The following is a 22448-nucleotide window of genomic DNA, read 5'->3' as shown; positions in this document are numbered from 1 at the left end:
AAGAGGAGAAACACAAACAAGACCATGAAACAGATTCAAGAAGACTTCGAGGAGCGATTTGGAAAGACAGCATCGTCATAATAAAATCTAAAAACGACTAAAAATTTGTGAAAACCCTCATTTCATATTTACATCTATTTGGACAAAACTACTTTCAACCAGATTTGGTGTTGTAATGGTCAGAACATCCACCCTGAATTGGGGAGGTCGGTAGGTTTGTACACTGGCAGAGTAGTGACTAAAGACTTAATATTTCATAGGCGCCACCATTTTGTCTGAATCTCGATGTTCCACTTTGGTGAGCACGAGCAGCAAATTTGATTGGTCGAGAGGATGTAAAATGGCGTAATATTTCGTCCAACTACTGTTAAGTGGAGGTTTTTGGAAGTGCCAACCAGGTGATTTGTATTCTACGTTATTCAAGTATATAATTCAATTTAAATGGAATAAAAAAATTAAGGTTGGAGAAAAAGTTTTTTTTCGAAGTTTACCGTTGTTGATTCACCGTCTTTTACACCGCCTCATTTAACCGTTATGTTAGATATTCGTGCCTGTTGCTTCTACATTTATTATTGAAAATGTTTTACGTGAAAAATATAATAAAGTTTCGCCACGAACGTTTATTTTCAAGCTCCGTAAATTCAAAGCGTTCCGTCCTGCTTCGACAGTTCGACATGACGGCACTCGGGCACAATCGTTGCCTTGACGCGGGTCACGATCCTGTCCATCCATCTTGTTTTCGGTTTTGCGCTGGATGAGCACGATTTCCTTTCCCATCATACATCCACATGTTAATCCCATGACTTTAATCTCCATCCAGGATTCCCGACGAGCTGCTATTTTCGGTAGGGTGCATCGTTCGTACAACCTTCATGGACGTTTAACGAATAATTATATGATTCTTTCGTCGTGTCCCCATGCCATGGTTATAACAACGTTAAAATATTTATATATTTTATATCCTTCACAACGTGCTGTGACGAATATTTATGATCAGCGTGTAGGAAATTAGAACTCGAACTGGTGAGGCCGATAAATGTCTGCTCTACATACGATGTGGAATACAAGTACCGGTACCGGTACCTCCCTTGAGGAACTCCATTGCCGACGATGTCTTCATTGTGAGAGTTCCTACTTCCTCCTCGAAGCATGGATCATTTAATCACTGATTCAACATTTACTAAAACTACATTTTAGTAGTTATATTTACCAAAATACAGGGTAGATCCTGGATTTAACAAGTGTGGTTGTCTGTGTTGTCTGTTTCTCTGTCTCTGTGTCAGTGCATGTGTCATTCGTTGTGTTATCTCCATATACGGGTTTCAGAAGGTGGAACAGGGACCTCCCAGGTCTCAAAGGTGTGTGTGTGTGTGTGTGTGTGTGTGTGTGTGTGTGTGTGTGTGTGTGTGTGTGTGTGTGTGTGTGTGTGTGTGTGTGTGTGTGTGTATGTGTGTGTGTATATATATATATATATATATATATATATATATATATATATATATATATATGCGTGCATGCGCATATAATATGTACAACATGTCACATGTAATATGTGTGTATATAAAGCGCATATAATATGTACAACATATCACATGTAATATGTGTGTATATAATACACAGTATAATATGTCATGTATAATATGTGTGTGCATAATATACAGTACAACATGTCAAGCACGATATCTGCATATACAATATACAGTACTGAAGGAACTGCGCTCCAACGCGAGTCGAAAGAATTGACGCGACCAAAGACGGAATTCGTCCGAGTTGCTTTATTGAAACAAAACAGCTCAGGTATTCTGACAAGCCCGTTTTTCGGGCAACAATATATATACACATTTATGTCGGGAAGTTTGCCCGGCAAAAGCTATACCGGGCATGCCCGGGTATCAAGGGCGAGCCTTGGAAAGGCGAGTCTGGACCTGCCCGGGCGTGTTTGGCTGCGGCCTGGCAAGTCGAGGCTGGGCGTGCCCGGGCGCTCTGGGCGAGCACTGGAAAGGCGATAGCGGGCATGCCCGAACGCTCTGGGCGAGCCCTGGAAAGGCGATAGCGGGCATGCCCGGACGCTCTGGGCGTGCCCTGGAAAGGCGATAGCGGGCATGCCCGGACGCTCTGGGCGAGCCCTGGAAAGGCGATAGCGGGCATGCCCGGACGCTCTGGGCGAGCCCTGGAAAGGCGAGAGCGGGCATGCCCGGGAAAGACGAGACCGGGCGTGCCCGGGAGGTTCGGGCGTGCCCGGGAACAGTGAGTCCGGGCATGCCCGGGAGAGGCGCGTCTGGCCGTGTTCTGGCCGGTGCAAGGCGATTATGTACATCCAGCGGTAACCGCTACACACGCCCCTCCAGAATCGACCTGCACCGGCAGGGTCAATTTAAGGGGGGTCCGGATGACCCGGCCGAAGCGACCCCTGGAGGGTCGTGGGGAGGGGTCTGACGTGGTGGTGGGTGGTCGAGCGGGGGGAACTGTGGACGGGGGGCGGCCTCGCCGCGGAGGAAGGGCCAACCGTGGTGGTCGGTCGACGTCCATGTGCGCCGGTTTGAGGCGGTCCACAGAAATCCGGTCCGGCCGGCCACCGAAGTCGACGATGAAAGACTTGTCGCCCCGTCGCAGGACCCGGAAGGGCCCGTCGTACGGCGGCCGGAGTGGCCCCCGGTGCGCGTCATGACGCACAAAGACGTACTCCGCTGTGCGAAGCGCCGGGGGGACGTAGGACTGGGGGCCACCGTGGCGGGACGTCGGCACGGGGGCAAATCGTCGGGCGGCCTCATTTCGGGCATATTAATTTCTAAAGTACAGCATTTAATGTCATATATATATATATATATATATACACTACCGGTCAAAAGTTTTAGAACACCTCAATTTTTCCAGTTTTTATTGAAATTTACGCAGTTTAATGTCTCAATGTACTCTGAAATTAAGCATAGAACAAATAAACAATTGGAGATAAAAAATAAATCATAGAATCATTTTATTTAGCTAAATTTAATTAAAAATTTTGACTCAGCAAAGTAGCCACCTTTTGCAGGTACAACCGCCGAACACACTCGTGGCATTCTTTCTACAATGGAAATCAAATATTGTTCGGGAAGTTCTTCCCAACACTGTTGTAGAAGTTCCCACCGAACTCTCTTATCTGTCTCCCTCTTACAAATCCTGGTGGCATCTGGTCAAATCTGTTTCTGGTGTTTGTTCCCCCTCCATCCCCTCCCTCACCTCAAACGGCTACACGGCTGACTCCACACGTGAAAAAGCTGAATGCCTCAACTCTGTGTTTGCCTCTAAATCTTGTGTCCCAAACCCATCCCTCTCTGTACCCACCGTACCCAGTCGTACCCAGCTGTTCCTGGACTCTGTGTCCTTTCCTCCTGACAAGGTGGAAAAGTTTCTGTCAACCCTCGACTCTGATTCTGCAACTGGACCTGACGGCATCAGCCCACGGGTCCTAAAATCATGTTCTTCTGCTCTTTCACTCCCTCTCTCTGTTCTCTTCACCCTCTCTTTTGCTCAAGGTCATCTGCCATCTGCTTGGAAATCAGCCAACATCACCGCTTTGCACAAAAAAGGTGCAAAAACAGATCCTAGCAACTACAGACCAATCAGCCTTCTCCCAATTATCAGCAAAGTCATGGAATCCATCATTGCTTCAGATATGAAATCTTTCCTCTTCTCCAATGGCTTGATCTCTGACCATCAATTTGGTTTCAGACCTGGTCACTCTACTCTGGACATGCTGCTTCTGCTTTCTCAACAATGGATGGAGGTCCTCAACGCCAAACAGGAAATTAGAGCTGTCTCCCTTGACATTTCACGTGCCTTCGATACGGTCTGGCACCCCACTCTGCTCACCCAACTCTCCTCCTTTGGTATCCATGGAAATCTCCACGCATGGCTGGCGGACTTCCTCTCTAGTCGTAGTCAACGTGTGGCCCTGAATGGGTTTCTCTCATCTACTCTTCCTGTTCAGGCTGGTGTTCCCCAAGGCAGTGTTCTGGGCCCTGTGCTTTTTCTGGTCTTCATCAATGATCTCTCTGACTCTCTTATCCTCTCTATCTCTTTGCTGACGACTCTACTCTCTGTCGCTCCATTCCTCATCCCTCAGATCGGCAGTCTGCAGCCTCCTCACTCTCTGCAGATCTGGACAAAATCACAGACTGGGCAAACAAGTGGAACATGTCTTTCAATCCTGACAAATCTCACACTCTTACGATGTCTCTCCGAAAAGACCGACTGGACAACCCTCCCATCCACTTTCTGAATAATCCTCTCCAAGAAGTTCTGTCACTCAAGCTTTTGGGTCTCACTATCTGCCATGATCTTTCCTGGGAAAACCACATTTCAAATCTGGCCTCCAAAGCCAGTCGCCGACTGGGCATCCTCCGTCGTGCAAAGTCCTTCCTTGGTACACCTGAGCTCCTCACCACTTACAAGGCTTTCATCCGCAGCTCTATGGAATACTGCTCTCCCCTCTGGTCTGGTGCTCCTGCCTCACACCTAGCTCGTCTTCACGCTGTTGAAACCAAAGCGTTCAGAATCATTGGAATCTCCCGTGATGAAGCTAACTCCAAGGGCCTTTCACTCACTCACCGCAGGCAGGTTGGTGGTCTTTCCGTCTTCTACCGACTCCTCTCTGGCCTTGCCCCCCCAGCTCTCTCTGTGCTCTGTCCCCCAAATATTCCTACAGGTCGCACAAGATCTGCCTGCAACCCTCTTATGGTTAAACTGCCAAAATCAAGACTTTCTGCTCACCTTCACTCCTTCATTCCTCTTTTCTCCCGCCTCTGGAACAAACTCCCTCACTCTCTTCAATCCCACTCCACCCTCCAGGTCTTTAAAACAGCTGTTCACCACCATCTCTTATCTTCCCCCATCCAAAACCTTGATCTTTTCTACCCCTGCTAATTTCACCTAAAATCCTACACTTTTTTTTTTGAAATACCAACATCTGTCCTGGAAGTCCTTGGTCCCCTTGTGTTTTATACCTCTCCCCCCCCCCCCCCTTCCCACGCCTCCTCCCCCCAAGCCCTCTCCCTCCCACACTTCTCCCTGCTCTCAAATGTTGTGTTTGTGTGCTTCCCCTTCTCTCCCCATCTTGTCTCCGCTCCCTCTTTTTATATATTTTGCTTTTCTGGTTGATTTTTTTTCTGAAATAAATGTTAGCTCTTTCACGAGCCTCGATTCAGTATACAAAAAAAAGAAAGAAAAAAGAAAAAGTGTTGCACTTGCAGGTTGCTTTGCTTTCACCCTTCTGTCCAGTTTATCCCAAACCAGCTCGATGGGGTTTACGGCTGGAGACTGCTGGCCATTCCATGATTTGAAGCCCACCGTCTTGTTCTTTTCCTCGAAGGTAGTTTTGACATAGCCTGGAGGTGTGTTTAGGGTCATTATCTTGCTGTAGGATGAACCCCTGACCAACTCGGCGTATACCAGAGGGTATTGCATGGCGCTGCAAAATGCTGTGGTAGCCCTTTTGGTTCAGGGTGCCAGTCACTCTGTGCAAGTTGCTGACTCTGGATCCAGCAAAAGAGCCCCAGATCATCACGCTTCGTCCTCCATGTTTGACAGTTGGTGTCACACACTGAGGAACAATCCTTTCGCCGACTCGACGGCATACAAAAACCCTGCATGATCAACCAAAGGTTTCAAATTTTGATTCATCGGTCCATAAGACCTTCTTCCAGTCTTCAGTCCTCCACTGGCGGTGCTTCATCATAGCCCAGGCAAGCCTCTTTTTCTTATTTTGCCAACTTAGCAATGGCTATCTTACTACTACTCGACCTGTCAAACCTGCAGCTCGGAGTCTTCTCTTCACAGTTGAAACTAAGACTTGCTTACTTCGACCAGTGTTAAGCTGTGCTTGAAGCTGTTGTCCTGTGAGCCGCCCATCACGCAAGCTGTTGACTCTCAGAAACTTGTCTTCTGATTCTGTTGTGGCTTTGGGTCAGCCAGACCTCTTCCTGTCAGAGTTTCCTCCAGTTTCCAATATACTATTTACTGCAGTGCAATATTGTCCAAATAATGCTTCAGAGGGTGTAATAACAGTCTGTTCCAATACTGCTTTTATACAGACAGGGTGTTTGTAATCAAGTAATCAGCAGAGGTTGTTACACCTGTAGGAATTGTTTGCATCAACTTTCAAGGCTTAATTTACTTACATTGCTGCAGAACAGCTGTACGTTGTTAACCCATTACTTGTTCCCTGAAGAAGGCCTTTTTTTTTACAATATAACTGTGCAATTTACATTATTTTCCCGCTTTTGCTAACCTAAACTCTTCTTTTTTTAACCTCGAGCAGTTTACTGCTTACCTTTGTACCATTTCACGTTATTCACTGGACATTAAACTGCGTAAATTTCAATAAAAACTGGAGAAATTGAGGTGTTCTAAAACTTTTGACCGGTAGTGTAGATACACACACACACTACATGTCCAAAAGTATGTGGACACCCGAACATGACACTCGTATGTGCTCGTCGAACATCTCATTCCAAAATCATGGGCATTAATATGGATTTGGTCCCCCCTTTGCTGCTATAACAGCCTGCACTCTTCTGGGAAGGCTTTCCACTAGATGTTGGAACATTGCTGCAGGCATTTGCTTCCATTCAGCCACAAGAGCATTAGTGAGGTCAGGCACTGATGTTGGGCGATTAGGCCTGGCTCGCAGTCGGCATTCCAATTCATCCCTAAGGTGTTCGATGGGGTTGAGGTCGGGGCTCTGTGCAGGCCAGTTAAATTTTTCCACACCAATCTCGACAAATAATTTCTGTATGGACTTAACTTTGTGCACGGGGGCATTGCCATGCTGAATCAGGAAAGGGCCTTCCCCAAACTGTTGCCACAAAGTTGGCAGCACACAATTGTCTAGAATGTCATTGTATGCTGTAGCATTAAAATTTCCCTTCACTGGAACTAAGGGCCTAGCCCAAACCATGAAAAACAGCCCAGACCATTATTCCTCCTCCACCAAACTTTTCAGTTGGCACTATGCTTTCGGGCAGGTATCGTTCTCCTGGCATCCGCCAAACACAGATTCGTCCGTTGCACTGCCAGATAGTGAAGCGTGATTCATTACTCCAGAGAACACTTTTCCATTACTCCAGAGTCCAATGGCGGCGGGCTTTACACCACTCCAGCCGATGCTTGGAATTGTGCATGGTGGTCTTCGGCTTGTGCGCGGCTGCTTGGCCATGGAAACCCATTTAATGAAGCTCCTGACGAACAGTTTGGAACTCGGTTGTGAGTGTTGCAACCGAGGACAGACGAATTTTACGTGCTACGCGCTTCAGCACTCGGCGGTCCCGTTCTGTGAGCTTGTGTGGCCTACCACTTCGCGGCTGAGTTGTTGTTGCTCCTGGACGTTTCCACTTCACAATAACAGCACTTACAGTTGATCGGGGCAGCTCTAGTAGGACAGAAATTTGACGAACTGACTTGTTGGAAAGGTGGCATCCTATGACGGTGCCACGTTGAAAGTCACTGAGCCCTTCAGTATGGCTCAGTCTACTGCCAATGTTTGTCTCTGGAGATTGTGCTTGGTCATGGCTTTGTCTCTGGTCATGCTGGCTGTGTGTTTGATTATACTGCATATACCTGTCAGCAATGGGTTTGGCTAACACAGCTTAATCCACTAATTAGAAGGGGCGTCCACATACTTTTGGCCATGTAGTACACACATATTATTACCACATAGAGTGGGAGGGCAGAGGGGTTTGGTGTGTGCGTGTGTGTGCGTGTTAGGGATGGGGGTGGTGGTGTGTGTGTGTGTGTGTGTGTGTGTGTGTGTGTGTGTGTGTGTGTGTGTGTGTGTGTGTGTGTGTGTTAGGGATGGTGGGTGGGGGGATGTGTGCGTTTGTTTGCGTGTGTGTGTGTGTGTGTGTGGTGGTGGTGGGGGGGGGGGGGGAGGGTGTGTGTGTGTGTGTGTGTGTGTGTGTGGGGGGGAGGGTTGGATGTGTGTGTGTATGTGTGGAGGGGTGTGTGTGTGTGTGTATGTGTGGAGGGGGAGGGGGGGGAGGGTGTCTGTGTGGGGAGGGGGGGTGGATATGTGTGTATGTTGGGGGGGGGGGGGGTTGGGGTGTGCGTGTGAGGAGGAGGGGGGGGGGTTGAATGTGTGTGTGTGTGTGTGTGTATGTGGGCGGGGGGTAGGGGGAATGTGTGTGTGTGTGTGGGGATGTGTGTGCATGTGTGTGTGGGGATGTGTGTGTGTGTGTGTGGGGGGGGGGGGGTGTGGGGGGATGTGTGTGAGGGGATGTGTCTTGGGGGGTGGGGAGGAGGGGGATGTGCGTTTGTCTGGATATGTGTGTGCGTGTGGGGGGAGGGGTGTGTCTGTCTGTGTGTGTGTGTGTGTGTGTGTGTGTGTGTGTGTGTGTGTGTGTGTGTGTTGGGGGTGGGGTGTGTGTGTGTGTGCATGTGTAGGGGGGGGGGGGGTGTGTGTGCATGTGTAGGGGGGGGGGGGGTGTGTGTGTGTGGGGGGGGGGGGGGGAGGGGAGAGATGTATGTGTGTGTGTGTGGGGGGGTGGGGGTTGGTGTGTGTGTGTGTGTGTTTGGAGGGGTGTGCGTGTGGGGGGAGGGGTGTGGGTGGTGGTATGGGGGATGTGTGTGTTTGTGTGTGTCGGGGTTGTATCCAAGGGGGTTGTGTCAAAGCATGTCCACTGAAAGTGGGGTTGTATCAAAAGTGGGTGTGAGTAAACCGGTCATCACTGCCAGCAGTTTTAAAGTGGCAGTTCTTGTTAGTATTCATATTGTTTTGTAATAACATTAACAATATGCAATTATCATTAATTTTGTTATTAAAAGCGTCTTTGGAAAAAACCACGATAAAGATAATTTAACATTCATATGGACCTCAACGTACAATCCCATTGACAGCAATGGGGGGCAAACTCGATCGGGGCGAGAAAACCCCCTTGGGGAGGGGGGGGAAATGAATGCACTACAACCTTCATTGTGTAACCCTTCGTAATCCTGTCAAGTTTGGTTGAGATTGCATAAGTAATGACAGAATGTATTGGCATCAAAAATTCATCAGACAGACAGACACAAATGGTGTATTTCAGTATGATTGCTCAGTGGGTCCAGAGCCAGGCAAAACAGGAAGGAGGAAAGGCTGTCTCCTTGGAAGATCCTGCACATCATTTCTTCACCCCTAGTATTTTGATCTTTTCTTCTGAGTGCTGTCATATGCATGTGGTATTTCAGAGCTCCCTTTCTTTCTCAATCAGTTTGGTTATTTGGAGTTGATCTTATACAATTGCATGCATTTTATCATCCATGAATATGGGACACTTTCAAAGGATTTTTTGTCGTCTATCCTTGCTTTGGACAATTTGAATCTTTCTTCTCTTTTTAAAGTTTTCGAGTCGGGCCTTGTTTTGTAGTAGGTGGCCTATTGTTCCATAGCATCCTCTCTTACATCTCCTCTGTTTAGCCTCTAGCTCTCATTGTTGTGCTAGATGGTGTTACATAATTTATGTGATGATCCATGTTCAAAGTTTGTTTGATGTTGTTGGTAGACAGGTTATTGGTCAGTATTTGTGTGGTTATTATTATTATTTTTTTGTATACAAGATCGAGGCTCGTGTAAGAGCTAACATTAATCACAAAAAAAACACAAATGGACACACAAAACATACAATAAAGGGAGCAGGAGACAAGATGGGGAGAGAGAGGGAAGCACACAAGTACAACTGCAGAGAACAGGGACATTGGGAGAGGGCTTGGGGGGATGAGGCATGGGAATTGAGGTATAAAACACATGGACACTGCTTGGACTTCCAGAAAAGAAGTTGGTATTTCAAAAACGTAAATAAAAAACGTAAAAAAACGTTAAAAAAAACAAACACGTAGATAAGGCTTTTAATGCTTGCCAATTTTGCAAGTTGTTTTTTATTTTCTCTCATAAATGATCACTAGGGGCATCAATTATAACTAGGGGGGATAGGTCTCACCCTCCCCCCCCCCTTGACTGTACCATGCTGCTGTGCTGTTCTATCTATTTTAAAGCTATACTCTAACCCTGGTGTTGGGCTAGCGGTCAGGGTGCCGGCTTAGGATCCTAGGATCCTGGGTTTGAATCCCGGTCGATCGCTGAATTAACGCCAGGGGGGTTGACTCAGCCTGTCATCCTTCCGAGGTCGGCTAATTGAGTACCAGTTCACTGGTAATTCCCTGTTTGTCGTAAAAGGCGACAAAAAGGGTTGGCGGCAGGAAGGGCATCCGGCCGTAAAACATTGCTTCAAAAAGGGGACCGAAAAACAACAACAACCACGGTCCCCGAAAAAGGCCAACCCCCGCTTGCGGGGAAAAATGGCCTCTAAAGGTGGTTATTATTATTATATATATTACTCTACAAAAATAAAGTAAAAACAAAAATTAAATATACAATATATTGTTAATAATTGTGTGCATCACCTCACACAAAATGGAGTATTGTCTGAATGGCATGAAGGTTATGTTTTAAAGAGTCATTCCTGAAGCATTTTGGTCTTACTGAAGTATGAGGTAAAGAAATGAAATATTATGAATGTTTCTTCGACCAGCAATTCGAAAATCACCCAAGCTGATGCTGTGAGCACATTTAATAAAATTTGAAAACACTGACGAAGCCTGAAGCAAATTAATATAATTATTTTTCCAATAACATTCCAGTTTGTATTTTCATTCCATCTTCGTTGCACATTCAGAGAGACTTGCACTTGAAGAAGAAGAAATTATATCAAACGGATTCGCCGTATCTACTCCAATGTTTCTAAACATAAATTTTAAAAAATGGTTTTAAGTGGATGAAGAAAACCTATAAACATCCATTGATGTGTGTTTCCCTCAACCTGCACCACGTAGTCCCATTTGGCAGTTGGATTTAAAATGGATTAATGTATGTATGGTGCATTACCGAACTCTTCCATTGAGCCTCTGTCAAATCGGAATTAAAAGATGATAAAATGCTCGACAGAAGACCACTTCCATAATTATTTCTCTGAAAGGTTGGAGGAATAGTGTGGATTTATATTGCCATCTGCTGCCGGATCGACGATTTCTAATGATACACTGGGGTACAGCACAGCATCAATGTCCCCTCAGCAGCCAGGATCTCTTTCCCTTTCTTCAATTAATTTTATTTTATTTTTTATTTTTTTTGTATACAAGATCGAGGCTCGTAAAAGAGCTAACATTAATCACACAAAAAGTCAAACCGACACATAAAACACAAAATAAGGGAGTGGTAGACAAGATAGGGAGAGAGGGGGAAGGACACAAACACAACATTTGAGGTCAGGGACATCGAGAGAAATGTGGGAGGGAGAGGGCTTGGGGGGAGGTGGGGGAGGTATAAAACATATGGACACTGCAAGGACTTCCACGAAAGAAGTTGGAATTTCAAAAAAGTGGATCTGGGGTGAATTAGCGGTGGTAGAAAAGATCAAGGTTTTGGATGGGGGAAGATAAGAGATGGTGGTGAACAGCTGTTTTAAAGACCTGGAGGGAGGAGTGGGATTTAAGGGAGTGGGGGAGTTTGTTCCAGAGGTAGGAGAAAAGGGGAATGAAAGAGTGAAGGTGAGCAGAGAGCCTAGATTTTGGCAGTTTAACGATAAGAGGGTTGCTGGCAGATCTTGTGCGACCTGTAGGAATATTGGGGGGACAGAGCACAGAGAGAGCTGGGGGAGCAAGGCCGGAGAGGAGTCGGTAGAAGACAGAAATACCACCAACCTGCCTGCGGTGAGTGAGTGAAAGGCCCTCGGAGTTAGCTTCATCGCAGGAGATTCCAATGATTCTGAAAGCTTTCGTTTCAAACAGCATGAAGCCGAGCTCGGTGTGAGGCAGGAGCACTGGCCCAGAGGGGGGAACAGTATTCCATTGAGCTGCGGATGAAAGCCTTGTATGTGGTGAGGAGCTCAGGTGTGCCAAGGAAGGACTTCACACGACGGAGGATGCCCAGTCGGCGACTGGCTTTGGAGGCCAGCTTGGAAATGTGGTTTTCCCAAGAAAGATCATGGCAGATAGTGAGACCCAAAAGCTTGAGCGACAGAACTTCTTGGAGAGGATTGTTGAGAAAGTAGATGGGAGGGTTTTCCAGTCGGACTTTGCGGAGAGACATAGTAAGAGTGTGAGATTTGTCAGGATTGAAAGACATGTTCCACTTGTTTGACCAGTCTGTGATTTTGTCCAGGTCTGCAGAGAGTGAGGAGGCTGCAGGCTGCCGATCTGAGGGATGAGGAATGGAGCGGCAGAGAGTGGAGTCATCAGCAAAGAGTTAGAGAGGATTTTCAAGAGAGTCTGAGAGATCATTGATGAAGACCAGAAAAAGCACAGGGCCCAGAACACTACCTTGGGGAACTCCAGCCTGAACAGGAAGAGGAGATGAGAGAAACCCATTCAGGGCCACACGTTGACTACGACCAGAGAGGAAGTCCGCCAGCCATGCGTGGAGATTTCCATGGATACCAAAGGAGGAGAGTTTGGAGAGCAGAGCAGGGTGCCAGACCGTATCGAAGGCACGTGAAATGTCAAGGGAGACAGCTCTAATTTCCTGTTTGGCGTTGAGGACCTCCATCCATTGTTGAGAAAGCAGAAGCAGCATGTCCAGAGTAGAGTGACCAGGTCTGAAACCAAATTGATGATCAGAGATCAAGCCATTGGAGAAGAGGAAAGATTTAATATCTGAAGCAATGATGGATTCCATGACTTTGCTGATAATTGGGAGAAGGCTGATTGGTCTGTAGTTGCTGGGATCTGTTTTTGCACCTTTTTTGTGCAAAGCGGTGATGTTGGCTGATTTCCAAGCAGATGGCAGATGACCTTGAGCAAAAGAGAGGGTGAAGAGAACAGAAAGAGGGAGTGAAAGAGCAGAAGAACATGATTTTAGGACCCGTGGGCTGATGCCGTCAGGACCAGTTGCAGAATCAGAGTCGAGGGTTGACAGAAACTTTTCCACCTTGTCAGGAGGAAAGGACACAGAGTCCAGGAGCAGCTGGGTACGACTGGGTACGGTGGGTACAGAGAGGGATGGGTTTGGGACACAAGATTTAGAGGCAAACACAGAGTTGAGGCATTCAGCTTTTTCACGTGCGGAGTCAGCCGTTAAGCCGTTTGAGGTGAGGGAGGGGATGGAGGGGGAACAAACACCAGAAACAGATTTGACCAGACGCCACTAGGATTTGGAAGAGGGAGACAGATAAGAGAGTTCGGTCTTGAGAATGGTGAGATATTGTTTCCTGGCTCTCCTGAGGGTGGACACACACTTGTTTCGGGCTTTGTGAAAGGAAATGAGATTTCCTTCCGTTGGATTTGCTTTCCAGGAGACGAAAGCAAGTTGTTTCAGGGCAACAGCCTCACCACAAGATTCCGTGTACCATGGACGGGAGGAAGGGTATGACAACTGAAGACGAGATGGTATAAATCTGTGCATGAGAGAGAGCAATTTACTTTGAAAGAATTCCCAGGATGAGTTGATGTCAGAGGCGGTAGAGATGGGAGACCAGTCCAGATGATTGATGGCTGCTTGAAGACCGTGCCAGTTGGCCTGAGTGAAATGCCAGACTCGTCGACGCTGAGGAGGCTCTCTGAGAATGGTCAGAGAGATGTCCACTTTGACAAGCACATGATCAGATGAGCCGATTGGAGCAGAAGAAGAGCAGCAGACATTTTCAGGGAAGTTTGTCATAACCAAATCCAGAAGAGAAGATGCTCCGTTGACTGAGATCCGGGTCGGGAAATTGACAGATTGTGTCAGTCCCAGTGAGTCGCAGAAGTCCTTTGCTGAAGAGCCATGGCTGGTGAGAGAGGTACCCACACCCAGCCAACTGGCATGGTGACAATTGAAATCACCACATATGAGGAAGAGAGAGTTGGGATGGGTAGATAGAAGTTGGTCCATATTATCAGACAGTGAGATGTAGATGGAGTCATCGCTGATTGGTGGACGGTACAACACACATATGAACAAAAGGTGGGAGCGAAGGGGAAGCCGTAGCCAAAGGTATTCCTGGGGGTGAGGTGGAGAGAGGGCAGTGGAGGGCGAGTGAGGAAGAGAGTTTTTTATAAAGATAGCAACCCCACCTCCAGGACGAGGCTCAGGTCTATCATACCGGAGGAGGGAGTAACCTGGGAGAGATACCAAGGCATCAGAGACATCATGAAGGAGGAAAGTTTCTGTTAAGCAGATCACATCTGGTTTGTCAGAAGCAACCTGTATGGAGAGGTCAGTCAAGTTTGAGCGAAGGCCCCGGATGTTTGAGGTCCATACCGTTAATGAAGAGGAAGGGGGAGCATCGGGTCCAGAACAGGGGGGGGGAGGGGTAGGGTAAGATGTGGAAGAGGAGGAAGAGGTAGGGAGAGCTGTTGAAGGTGTGTCAGAGATTTCAGAATAGCTTGGAGAAAGGGAAGAATGGGGCGGACAAAAGGTTTGATGGAGATTGGGTGAGGCACAGTGAGGTGTTATTTGAGGAGGGGGAAGAGCAAGGCAGAAGGTTTGGGGAGATGAAGGTGAAAGTTGGAAGGAGGAAGAAGCAGGGAGGATGCTTTGAGGAGGAGGGGTGAGAGGGGAGTCTAGGAGGGGAGGAGCGAGGGAGAGTCTCGGAGGGGAGGGGTGTGGGGGGAGTTTAGGAGGGAGGGGAGGGAAGGGGCAAGGGGGGAGATTTGAAAGGGATGGGTGATGGGGAGGATTTGGAGGGGAGGGGTGAGATTGGATTTTGAAAAGTGTACGATTCATGGGAAACGAACATTTTTTGCAAAATGAGTTCGAGACCTTCGAGTCAAAAATACGTTTGAGGACACTGGAGGAGGGATGGAGTTCTGGATAGTTTAGGGAATGTAGAAAGGAGGAACTGTAAGAGATGGTATTATATATATTTTTTGGAATGAATAGATTTGGTGAGCAAGACGAAAGCATCCTTTTGTAGGAAAAGAAGAAAAGGGTGTTATAATATATGAGAGAAAATAGTTGTTCAGGGGAGAGATTATACATTTCTAACCGCGTGATCGCGAACGAAGAACGAACGAACAAAAAGAACAACAAATAAACGAATAAGACCTGGGAAGGAAATATTTTTTGGGGTTTTTTTTTTTTTTTTTGTGAGTACAGATATTAAACAAGGAGGTACGGGGTGAACGACTGGTACGAAACAGAGAACGAAAATAATTTCAGCGCATTCGACGAATCGCTGAGAGAAAAACAAACCACAAGGTCGGAGACGGTACGGTAGTCTAAGCCTACGAGTACTAGGCCGCAGAATACTCGATACCATTAACCGACGATTGTGTATACATGTACGAAAAATTAGCACCGAAAATTTTCCAAAAGATACGCTATAGGTACATACACCGAAAGATAGATACAGTCTCGACAAAAACACAATTGAGAAATATCACTTAGCTTCGAAAGCGTGAGCGCATGGAGCAGCTTCGAAAAGACGTGACCTCGCCGTGATCTCGCGAGATCTCAATTTCATTTTCACCACATCTAGACGTTAATCTGGTGTGTGTGTGAAACGTGGATTTTGAATGGGAAATTGCGGTTCGCCGAGTGGGAGCCGTTGAACGTCCGTACCAGAAGGTGTGATTTCCCCGTTGCTTCGGGAGGGTGCCTTCGCCCATCTTTGGCAGTGTGACTGTCAAACGAGCGGGATTCTGGTTTCGATACGACATCGTTCTGACGATCACTGGAGCGGATCGACTTTGGCTTGATGCCGGGATAGAGACATTGGGAATGTTCTAGTTTCACTCACTTTGAGCACAGTGAGTTACCTTGTACGAACTGATGGTACCATCATAGGAAAATGATATATTGGTTGTACAATTGATTACTATTGTTATTGTACTGTTATTCTTGTGTGACCTTAATACAATACTTGTTTGTTGGTAACAATTGGTGTGGTTTCACCATTGATCTTTGACATACAGAATAACACATTTCTCTGCCGTGACTCCTCTCGGGGCTCGGAGGTACACCGTGACCGGGGTTTGGGGAGGAGCACGTAACACTAGCTTGGGGAACTCCAGCCAGAACAGGAAGGGGAGATGAGAGAAATCCATTGAGGGCCACACGTTGACTTCGACCAGAGAGGAAGTCAGCAGGCCATGCGTGGAGATTTCCATGGATACCATAGGAGGAGAGTTTGGTGAGCAGAGCAGGGTGCCAGACCGTATCAAAGGCACGTGATATGTCAAGGGAGACGGCTCTGATTTCCTGTTTGGCATTGAGGACCTTCATCCATTGATGAGACAGCAGAAGCAACATGTCCAGAGTAGAATGACCTGGTCTGAAACCAAATTTATGATCGGAGATCAAGCCATTGGAGAAGAGGAAGGATTTGATATCCGAAGCAATGATGGATTCCATGACTTTGCAGATAATTGGGAGCAGGCTGATTGGTCTGTAGTTGCAAGGATCTGTTTTTGCACCTTTTTGTGTAAAGCGGTAATGTTTGCTGATTTCCAGGATGCTGGCAGATGACCTTGAGCAAAAGAGAGGGTGAAAAGAACAGATAGAGGGTGAGATAGAGCGGCAGAGCAGGATTTTCGGACCCGTGGGCTGATGCCGTCTGGTCCAGTTGCAGAATCAGAGTCGAGGTTTGACAAAAACTTCTCCACCTTGTCAGGAGAGAAGGACACAGAGTCCAGGAGCAGTTGGGTTCAACTGGGTAAGGTGGGAACAGAGAGAGATGGGTTTGGGACACAATATTTTGAGGCAAACACAGAGTTGAGGCATACGGCTTTGTCACGTGCGGTGTCAACTGTGTCACCATTTGAGGTAAGGGAGGGGATGGAGGGGGAACAAACACCAGAAACGGATTTGACCAGACGCCACCAGTATTTGGAGGAAGGAGACAGGTTTGAGAGTTCATTCTTGAGTGTGGAGAGATCGTGCTTCCTGGCATTCCTGAGGGTAGACACACACTTGTTCCAAGCTTGGTGGAAGGAACTGAGATTGCCTTCAGTTGGATTTCCTTCCAAGAGGCAAAGGCAAGTTGTTTCAGGGCAACTGCCTCACCACAAGATTCAGTGTACCATGGACGGGAGGAAGGATAAGACAACTGAAGAGGAGATGGGATAAATCTGTGCATGGGAGAGAGCAGTTTGCTTTGGAAGAATTCCCAGGAAGAATTGATGTCAGAGGCAGTAGAGATGGGAGACCAGTCCAGATGATTGATAGCTGCTTGCAGACCGTGCCAGTTGGCCTGACTGAAATGCCAGACTCGCCGATGCTGAGGAGGCTCTCTGAGAATGGCCAGAGAGATGTCACTTTAACAAGCAAATGATCAGAAGAACCGATTGGAGCAGAAGAAGAGCAGCAGACATTTGCAGGGAATTTTGTCATAACCAAGTCTCGAAGAGAAGATACTCCATTGACTGAGATCCGGGTCGGGAAATTGACAGATTGTGTCAATCCCAATGAGTCGCAGAAGTCCTTTACTGAGGTGCCATGGCTGGTGAGAGAGGATCCCACACCCAGCCAGCTGGCATGATGACAGTTGAAGTTGCAAATTTCATTAGCTTTTAAAAAATAACTTTAAGAAATGTATAACTGCAAATAAAACATTATCAATATATACTCACCATGCTCCAGGGGCATCGAGAGCCAGCACTGGCCCTGGGGGGTGCGGGGGAGGGGGGGGGGGACTTCACCCCCTCCCTTTTCTCTCTATTTTCAAAACTTTTTAAAGCATATCTAAAAAGAATATCCTAAATTAGGACAGCATCGAGTTCAAAAACAAAGCAAAATAACAGCAGCAGCCGTTTTTAGCTCACAGTATTCGTGTAAAATTAAATTAAGTATCAGCAAATATCTATTAAAACAAAAAAGTAACAAAAATATATTAATTCTTACTCAAATTATTATTTCAATCAATCTTAATGTATCAAGCATCGATTTGCAAAGAAACAAGACTGAAAGTCTAACGGCAGCGTAGCCTGGCCTGTAAAATATTGTCGTGTGACTGCCCTTGGTGAATACCTTAGGGTAGCTCGGAAGGCCAAATGAGCTTTAACTCTGAAGCGTTCAATTCTAAATGTGGCGGAGTTAATACACGCTTTGAGATTGGGGGTGGGGGGAAAACTTCACACCACCCCCCCCCCCCCCCCCCCCATTTCTCTCTATTTTCAAAACTTTTAAAAGCATATCTAAAAAGAATACCCTAAATTAGGACAGCATCGAGTTCAAAAACAAAGCAAAATAACAGCAGCAGCCGTTTTTAGCTCACAGTATACGTGTAAAATTAAATTAAGTATCAGCAAATATCTATTAAAACAAACAAAAATATATATATATTAATTATTACACAAATTATTATTTCAATCAATCTTAATGTATCAAGCATCGATTTGCAAAGAAACAAGACTGAAATGAAAGTCTAACGGCGGCGTAGCCTGGCCTGTAAAATATTGTCGTGTGACTACCCTTGGTGAATACCTTAGGGTAGCTTGGAAGGCCAAACGAGCTTTAACTCCGAAGCGTTCAATTCTAAATGTGACAGAGTTAATACATGCAGGGGAGGGGGGAGGGGGGTGAGGTTGGGGGGTGGGGGGGGGATGCTGAAGAGCACTTCCCTGGACAGATCCCACCGGCAGTCCTCAAACCTGCAAACAAATAACTCAACCAAAAACGGATTTGAAGTGTCCAAAATACCGGCTTTATTAAATGGAATGCCGGTAATACAAAATTAAACACGGTCAAGTAAATTCCTAAATTGGGATGTCCCCACAACAGACACAAACACAGACAACGGATAAAATAACGTTGGATAAAATAAAGGTGCGTCTTTATTTAGTGCATTTACTGTAGCTCTGATCGCTGGTGCGTCTCGCCAGGAATCATCCAGGCCCCGGGCACGCAGTCTGGACACGGCTCTAGTGTTGGTGGGAAGTCCGCTCGCTCTCGCGCTGCTAGGCCTCAGTACGCCCTCGTTCACTAGGCCGTGCCCGCCCTGCGCGAAACAGGCCTTCCATGCTAATCGAACGGCCTGCATGCAGCTCGTTCCCCCAGCCGTGCCTGTCTTCGTCGTCCTTGGTGTGAAACTGCAGCCCTCGGTCCGCGGATCTTCCGCCCCACGACCACCAGCCTGATGCCGGAACATGGCTGCCCGCGGTGAAGACTCCCCATGCAGAGAGCGAAACCCAACCATCCGCTATCGCTTTTGGAACGAGAGGTGCAAGAGGGAATGTTTGCTCTCAACACCCAGACGAACAGGGGAATGAGGAGGAGATGCCGGCCCACAACGTTACAGCCAGACTCAAAACCTCGAGAAGGGGGGAGGAGAGGAGCAATCACGACCGTTCGCTATGACATCCAGAACGAGAAGGGAAGATGTCCGCCGCTCCAAATATTTTACACGCCGCCCTCTGACGTCATCGGTCGTGCTTCGCCAATCAGCGAGTTGCTTCTTACCAGTCCTCCCCATCAATCACAACCCTGACCACTTACTGCCTTCCTGGGCATGGCCCCACGGACCTGCCTGCTTCGATGTTGCTATCCATTGTCAATGTAATTAGCGGCAGCGCTCAATGTCCTGGCTTCCGGTAGGTTTTTTTATTGGGGCGTTTAAATGTGGGATTCTAGCCCGACGTGTGGTGTATTGTCAAAAAGAACAAAGGAATAGATACAGAGGTAACGACGTTCAAGTGATAATTTATCCATAATCCCTGTGCTAGTTAACATACCCGACTCCTCGTAATGGGGACGAAGATACACCTTAATACGAACACACGGTCTACCAGATCCCTACTTGTTACATGGTGGTTCTTCTTCTTCACGACAATCGGAGCACACTAATCTTTACAAATCTGCCTGGTCTAAGGTGATCACTGCCTACCCCCTACAAACATAACAATATTATAAACCACAAACACACATGATTAGCTTTTTAAACAGTCGCTAATGCTGTTTATAACATTAAACAAAGAAATTTGGAGGAATCCCGACACCCGTGAGGTATGTTTACCTACAGAACTGAGGGAAGATCTACTGTAATCTAGATACCCCACAAGGATTGGGTTACTAACATGCTATCAAAAAACCAAGGCGAATTCCTTACTTCCGTGGTTGTTAGTGCCATACACCGCTTATCATTGATTCATGAACCATACACCACTTCAATCCATTAACTTTGTATTAACGGCATTGGGATTAAAGTGGTATGGTCATATTTGCTATATCATTATTATTACTATTATGAAAGCGAGACTACTGAAACGATACACTACTGTATTAAGAAACCTGGGCTTAATTTGTCCGAAACGGTCCGAAGGTGAGGCATGAAGCCTAAGGCCTATACATACCGTTTTGTTGGAAGAGGCGTAACGCAGATGCTATCGATATTTGATGGTCATTCTATCAATCGGTTTGTTTGTGTTTCACACAGAATGAAAAACATAAAGGTAGAGCATGGCGATTGTGATATTCAGTCTGGCTGGTTCAACGATAATTTCGGCCTGAACGAAATTGGAATCAAAATGCGAAAGTGTGGAGAGTCAGCTGCCGTACCGCCGCAACGACATCAGACGTAATCACATCACCCTGTCATGTGGCCAGATCCTCAGCTCTGATTGGTATACATTTGAGGGGATATACAGACCGACAAACACTGTTCTAGACGGCTTTGCCCTATGGGCTACGCCGGAAAAACAAACTTCATTATTAAATGAAGCTAGACCCCAAAGGTAGTTTGCGGGCTTTACAGTTAGCAAACAGTTTAATACCAAAAAATATCAATCAATTATTCTAGTTATTATTTTAATCATTCTTAATGTATAAATCGTACATATACATATAAAACGCTAAACATGCTTTTTATGGTTAAATGAAGCATGCTTCTTTGTGCTTGTGTTTTTTGTAGACGATGCATTGACGATATTGGTTCATGTTCACACAGCGGACAAACAAACATTTTCGGTTTTATTATTGTTTGGATTAACGTTGCATTTGTATGTATTTTTATAGATGTAGTTACATGCCGTACTTTCCACCTGTATGCACATTCTAATAGTATGTGCACTCATACATTCTTAATACAAGTACTTTATAGACTTACTCACATTATTGATAGAGACATAATCACATTCTAATAGTATGTACTTTATAGACATGCTCAGATTGTAATAGTATGTAGTGCTATATGCAGGTACTCACATTCTAATTGTACATGCTTTATAGAGGTACTCGATTGAAAAAAAGATGACGTGTCATACTGGCTACCACAAGGTGGCATTGTGGCCTATGTTAGCACATTATGTGTGGACAGACAGACAGACAAACAAGTAGTCACAGACCGTTACTTGTGAAATCAGTCACTGTGACTTTGCCCCTTGGATCTCAAAAGCAATATTTTCATTGGTGAACCAATTCAGTAACCAAATGTGAAAATTTTGTTCAAATCCCAAGTAAATTGGATGTAAATTGACGATTTTATGTGACCTTGATCTTTTGATCTTTGACCTCAAAAACAATAGGCTTCTAGCTTTTGACTAGCTCTACCAGGTGGGTATTTTTTCATGAAGATTGGTGTAGAATTGCAAGCTGCAGGTGATTGACATCCAGATAGACAAACAGACAGACACAATAACAGAATAGACAACCAACACACTTGCAAATCTTCGATTTCGCAAGTAACAAAGGAACAAGCGGATTCAAAATGCAAATACCCTCTGGCGAGGGTAATAAGGTGGTATTTAACTTAAATACCACCTTATTACCCTCGCCAGAGGGTATTTGCATTTTGAATCTGCTTCATGTTTTTAATATATTTTAAAATAAAGATGCACTTCAATTTTAAGTGCATCTTTATTTTAAAATATATTAAAAACATGACAACTAAACAAAAGCAAAATTGACGTAGAGTTTTATTGACAAAGTATTTATTTCACCTTAAAGCAGTGAAGGTGAAGCAATCTGATGATCAAAAGCGGCTGCATTTCACAGGTAGCATCATTACACAGTTTGTCATACATGTCAGTGACCATATACTTGATGTATATTTTTCAGCCCTTGGACTTTACATTCTCTCGGTTGGTGTCCAACCAACTGGATCAACTGAAGTGAACAAAACAGGTTCACTGCTGTCAGATGCTGAGTATGCAAATTTCTTCTCATATCTACACCCTCCCTGGAAAGCCAAGGCTTGGTGTGATTTGCGGCTTCGTAACGGCTGTGCTGATAAGCTGATCCTTCGTCGGGACCGTTTTGAAAACCATGGAGCCATTCCCTTAGGTAAGGTTCTGAGACAAGGGGATGAAGTGCCTTGCTGCCATTGACAAAGAAAACCAAAGGGTTAATCGAACACCTTACCTTGTGCAGTCTTGAGAAAAAAAGGATGTGGAAAGGGTCTTTTTAACTCTTGCTTATTGTGTTACCGACCACAATGTATATTTCCTTTGAGCCGCCATTTTGGCTGAATCTCGATATTCCCCAACACTGAGCGAGCGAGCGGAAAATTTGATTGGTCGAGATGATGTAA

At 46.0% G+C, this 22448-nt stretch overlaps 1 protein-coding gene across 3 annotated transcripts in view; it reads left to right on the top strand.

The window, feature by feature from the left end:
* The first annotated feature begins 651 nt into the window (after positions 1 to 651).
* ACRBP (acrosin binding protein) overlaps positions 652 to 22448 on the top strand; it is a 79721-nt gene continuing 57924 nt past the window's right edge. For 2 of the 3 annotated variants that reach the window (XM_078779468.1, XM_068119207.2), the window contains exons 1-2: positions 652 to 845; positions 21977 to 22201. In XM_078779468.1, the coding sequence (XP_078635594.1) occupies positions 755 to 845; positions 21977 to 22201 (316 nt within the window). In that variant the 5' untranslated portion in view covers positions 652 to 754. The remainder of the gene's footprint in view (positions 846 to 21976; positions 22202 to 22448) is intronic. The other variant, XM_068119209.2, reaches the window with a different exon arrangement.

Source organism: Myxine glutinosa, chromosome 6, assembly GCF_964187855.1.
Source record: "Myxine glutinosa chromosome 6, kmMyxGlut1.1, whole genome shotgun sequence".
Classification (NCBI taxonomy): domain Eukaryota; kingdom Metazoa; phylum Chordata; class Myxini; order Myxiniformes; family Myxinidae; genus Myxine; species Myxine glutinosa.
This window is presented reverse-complemented; position numbering and strand designations above follow the sequence as displayed.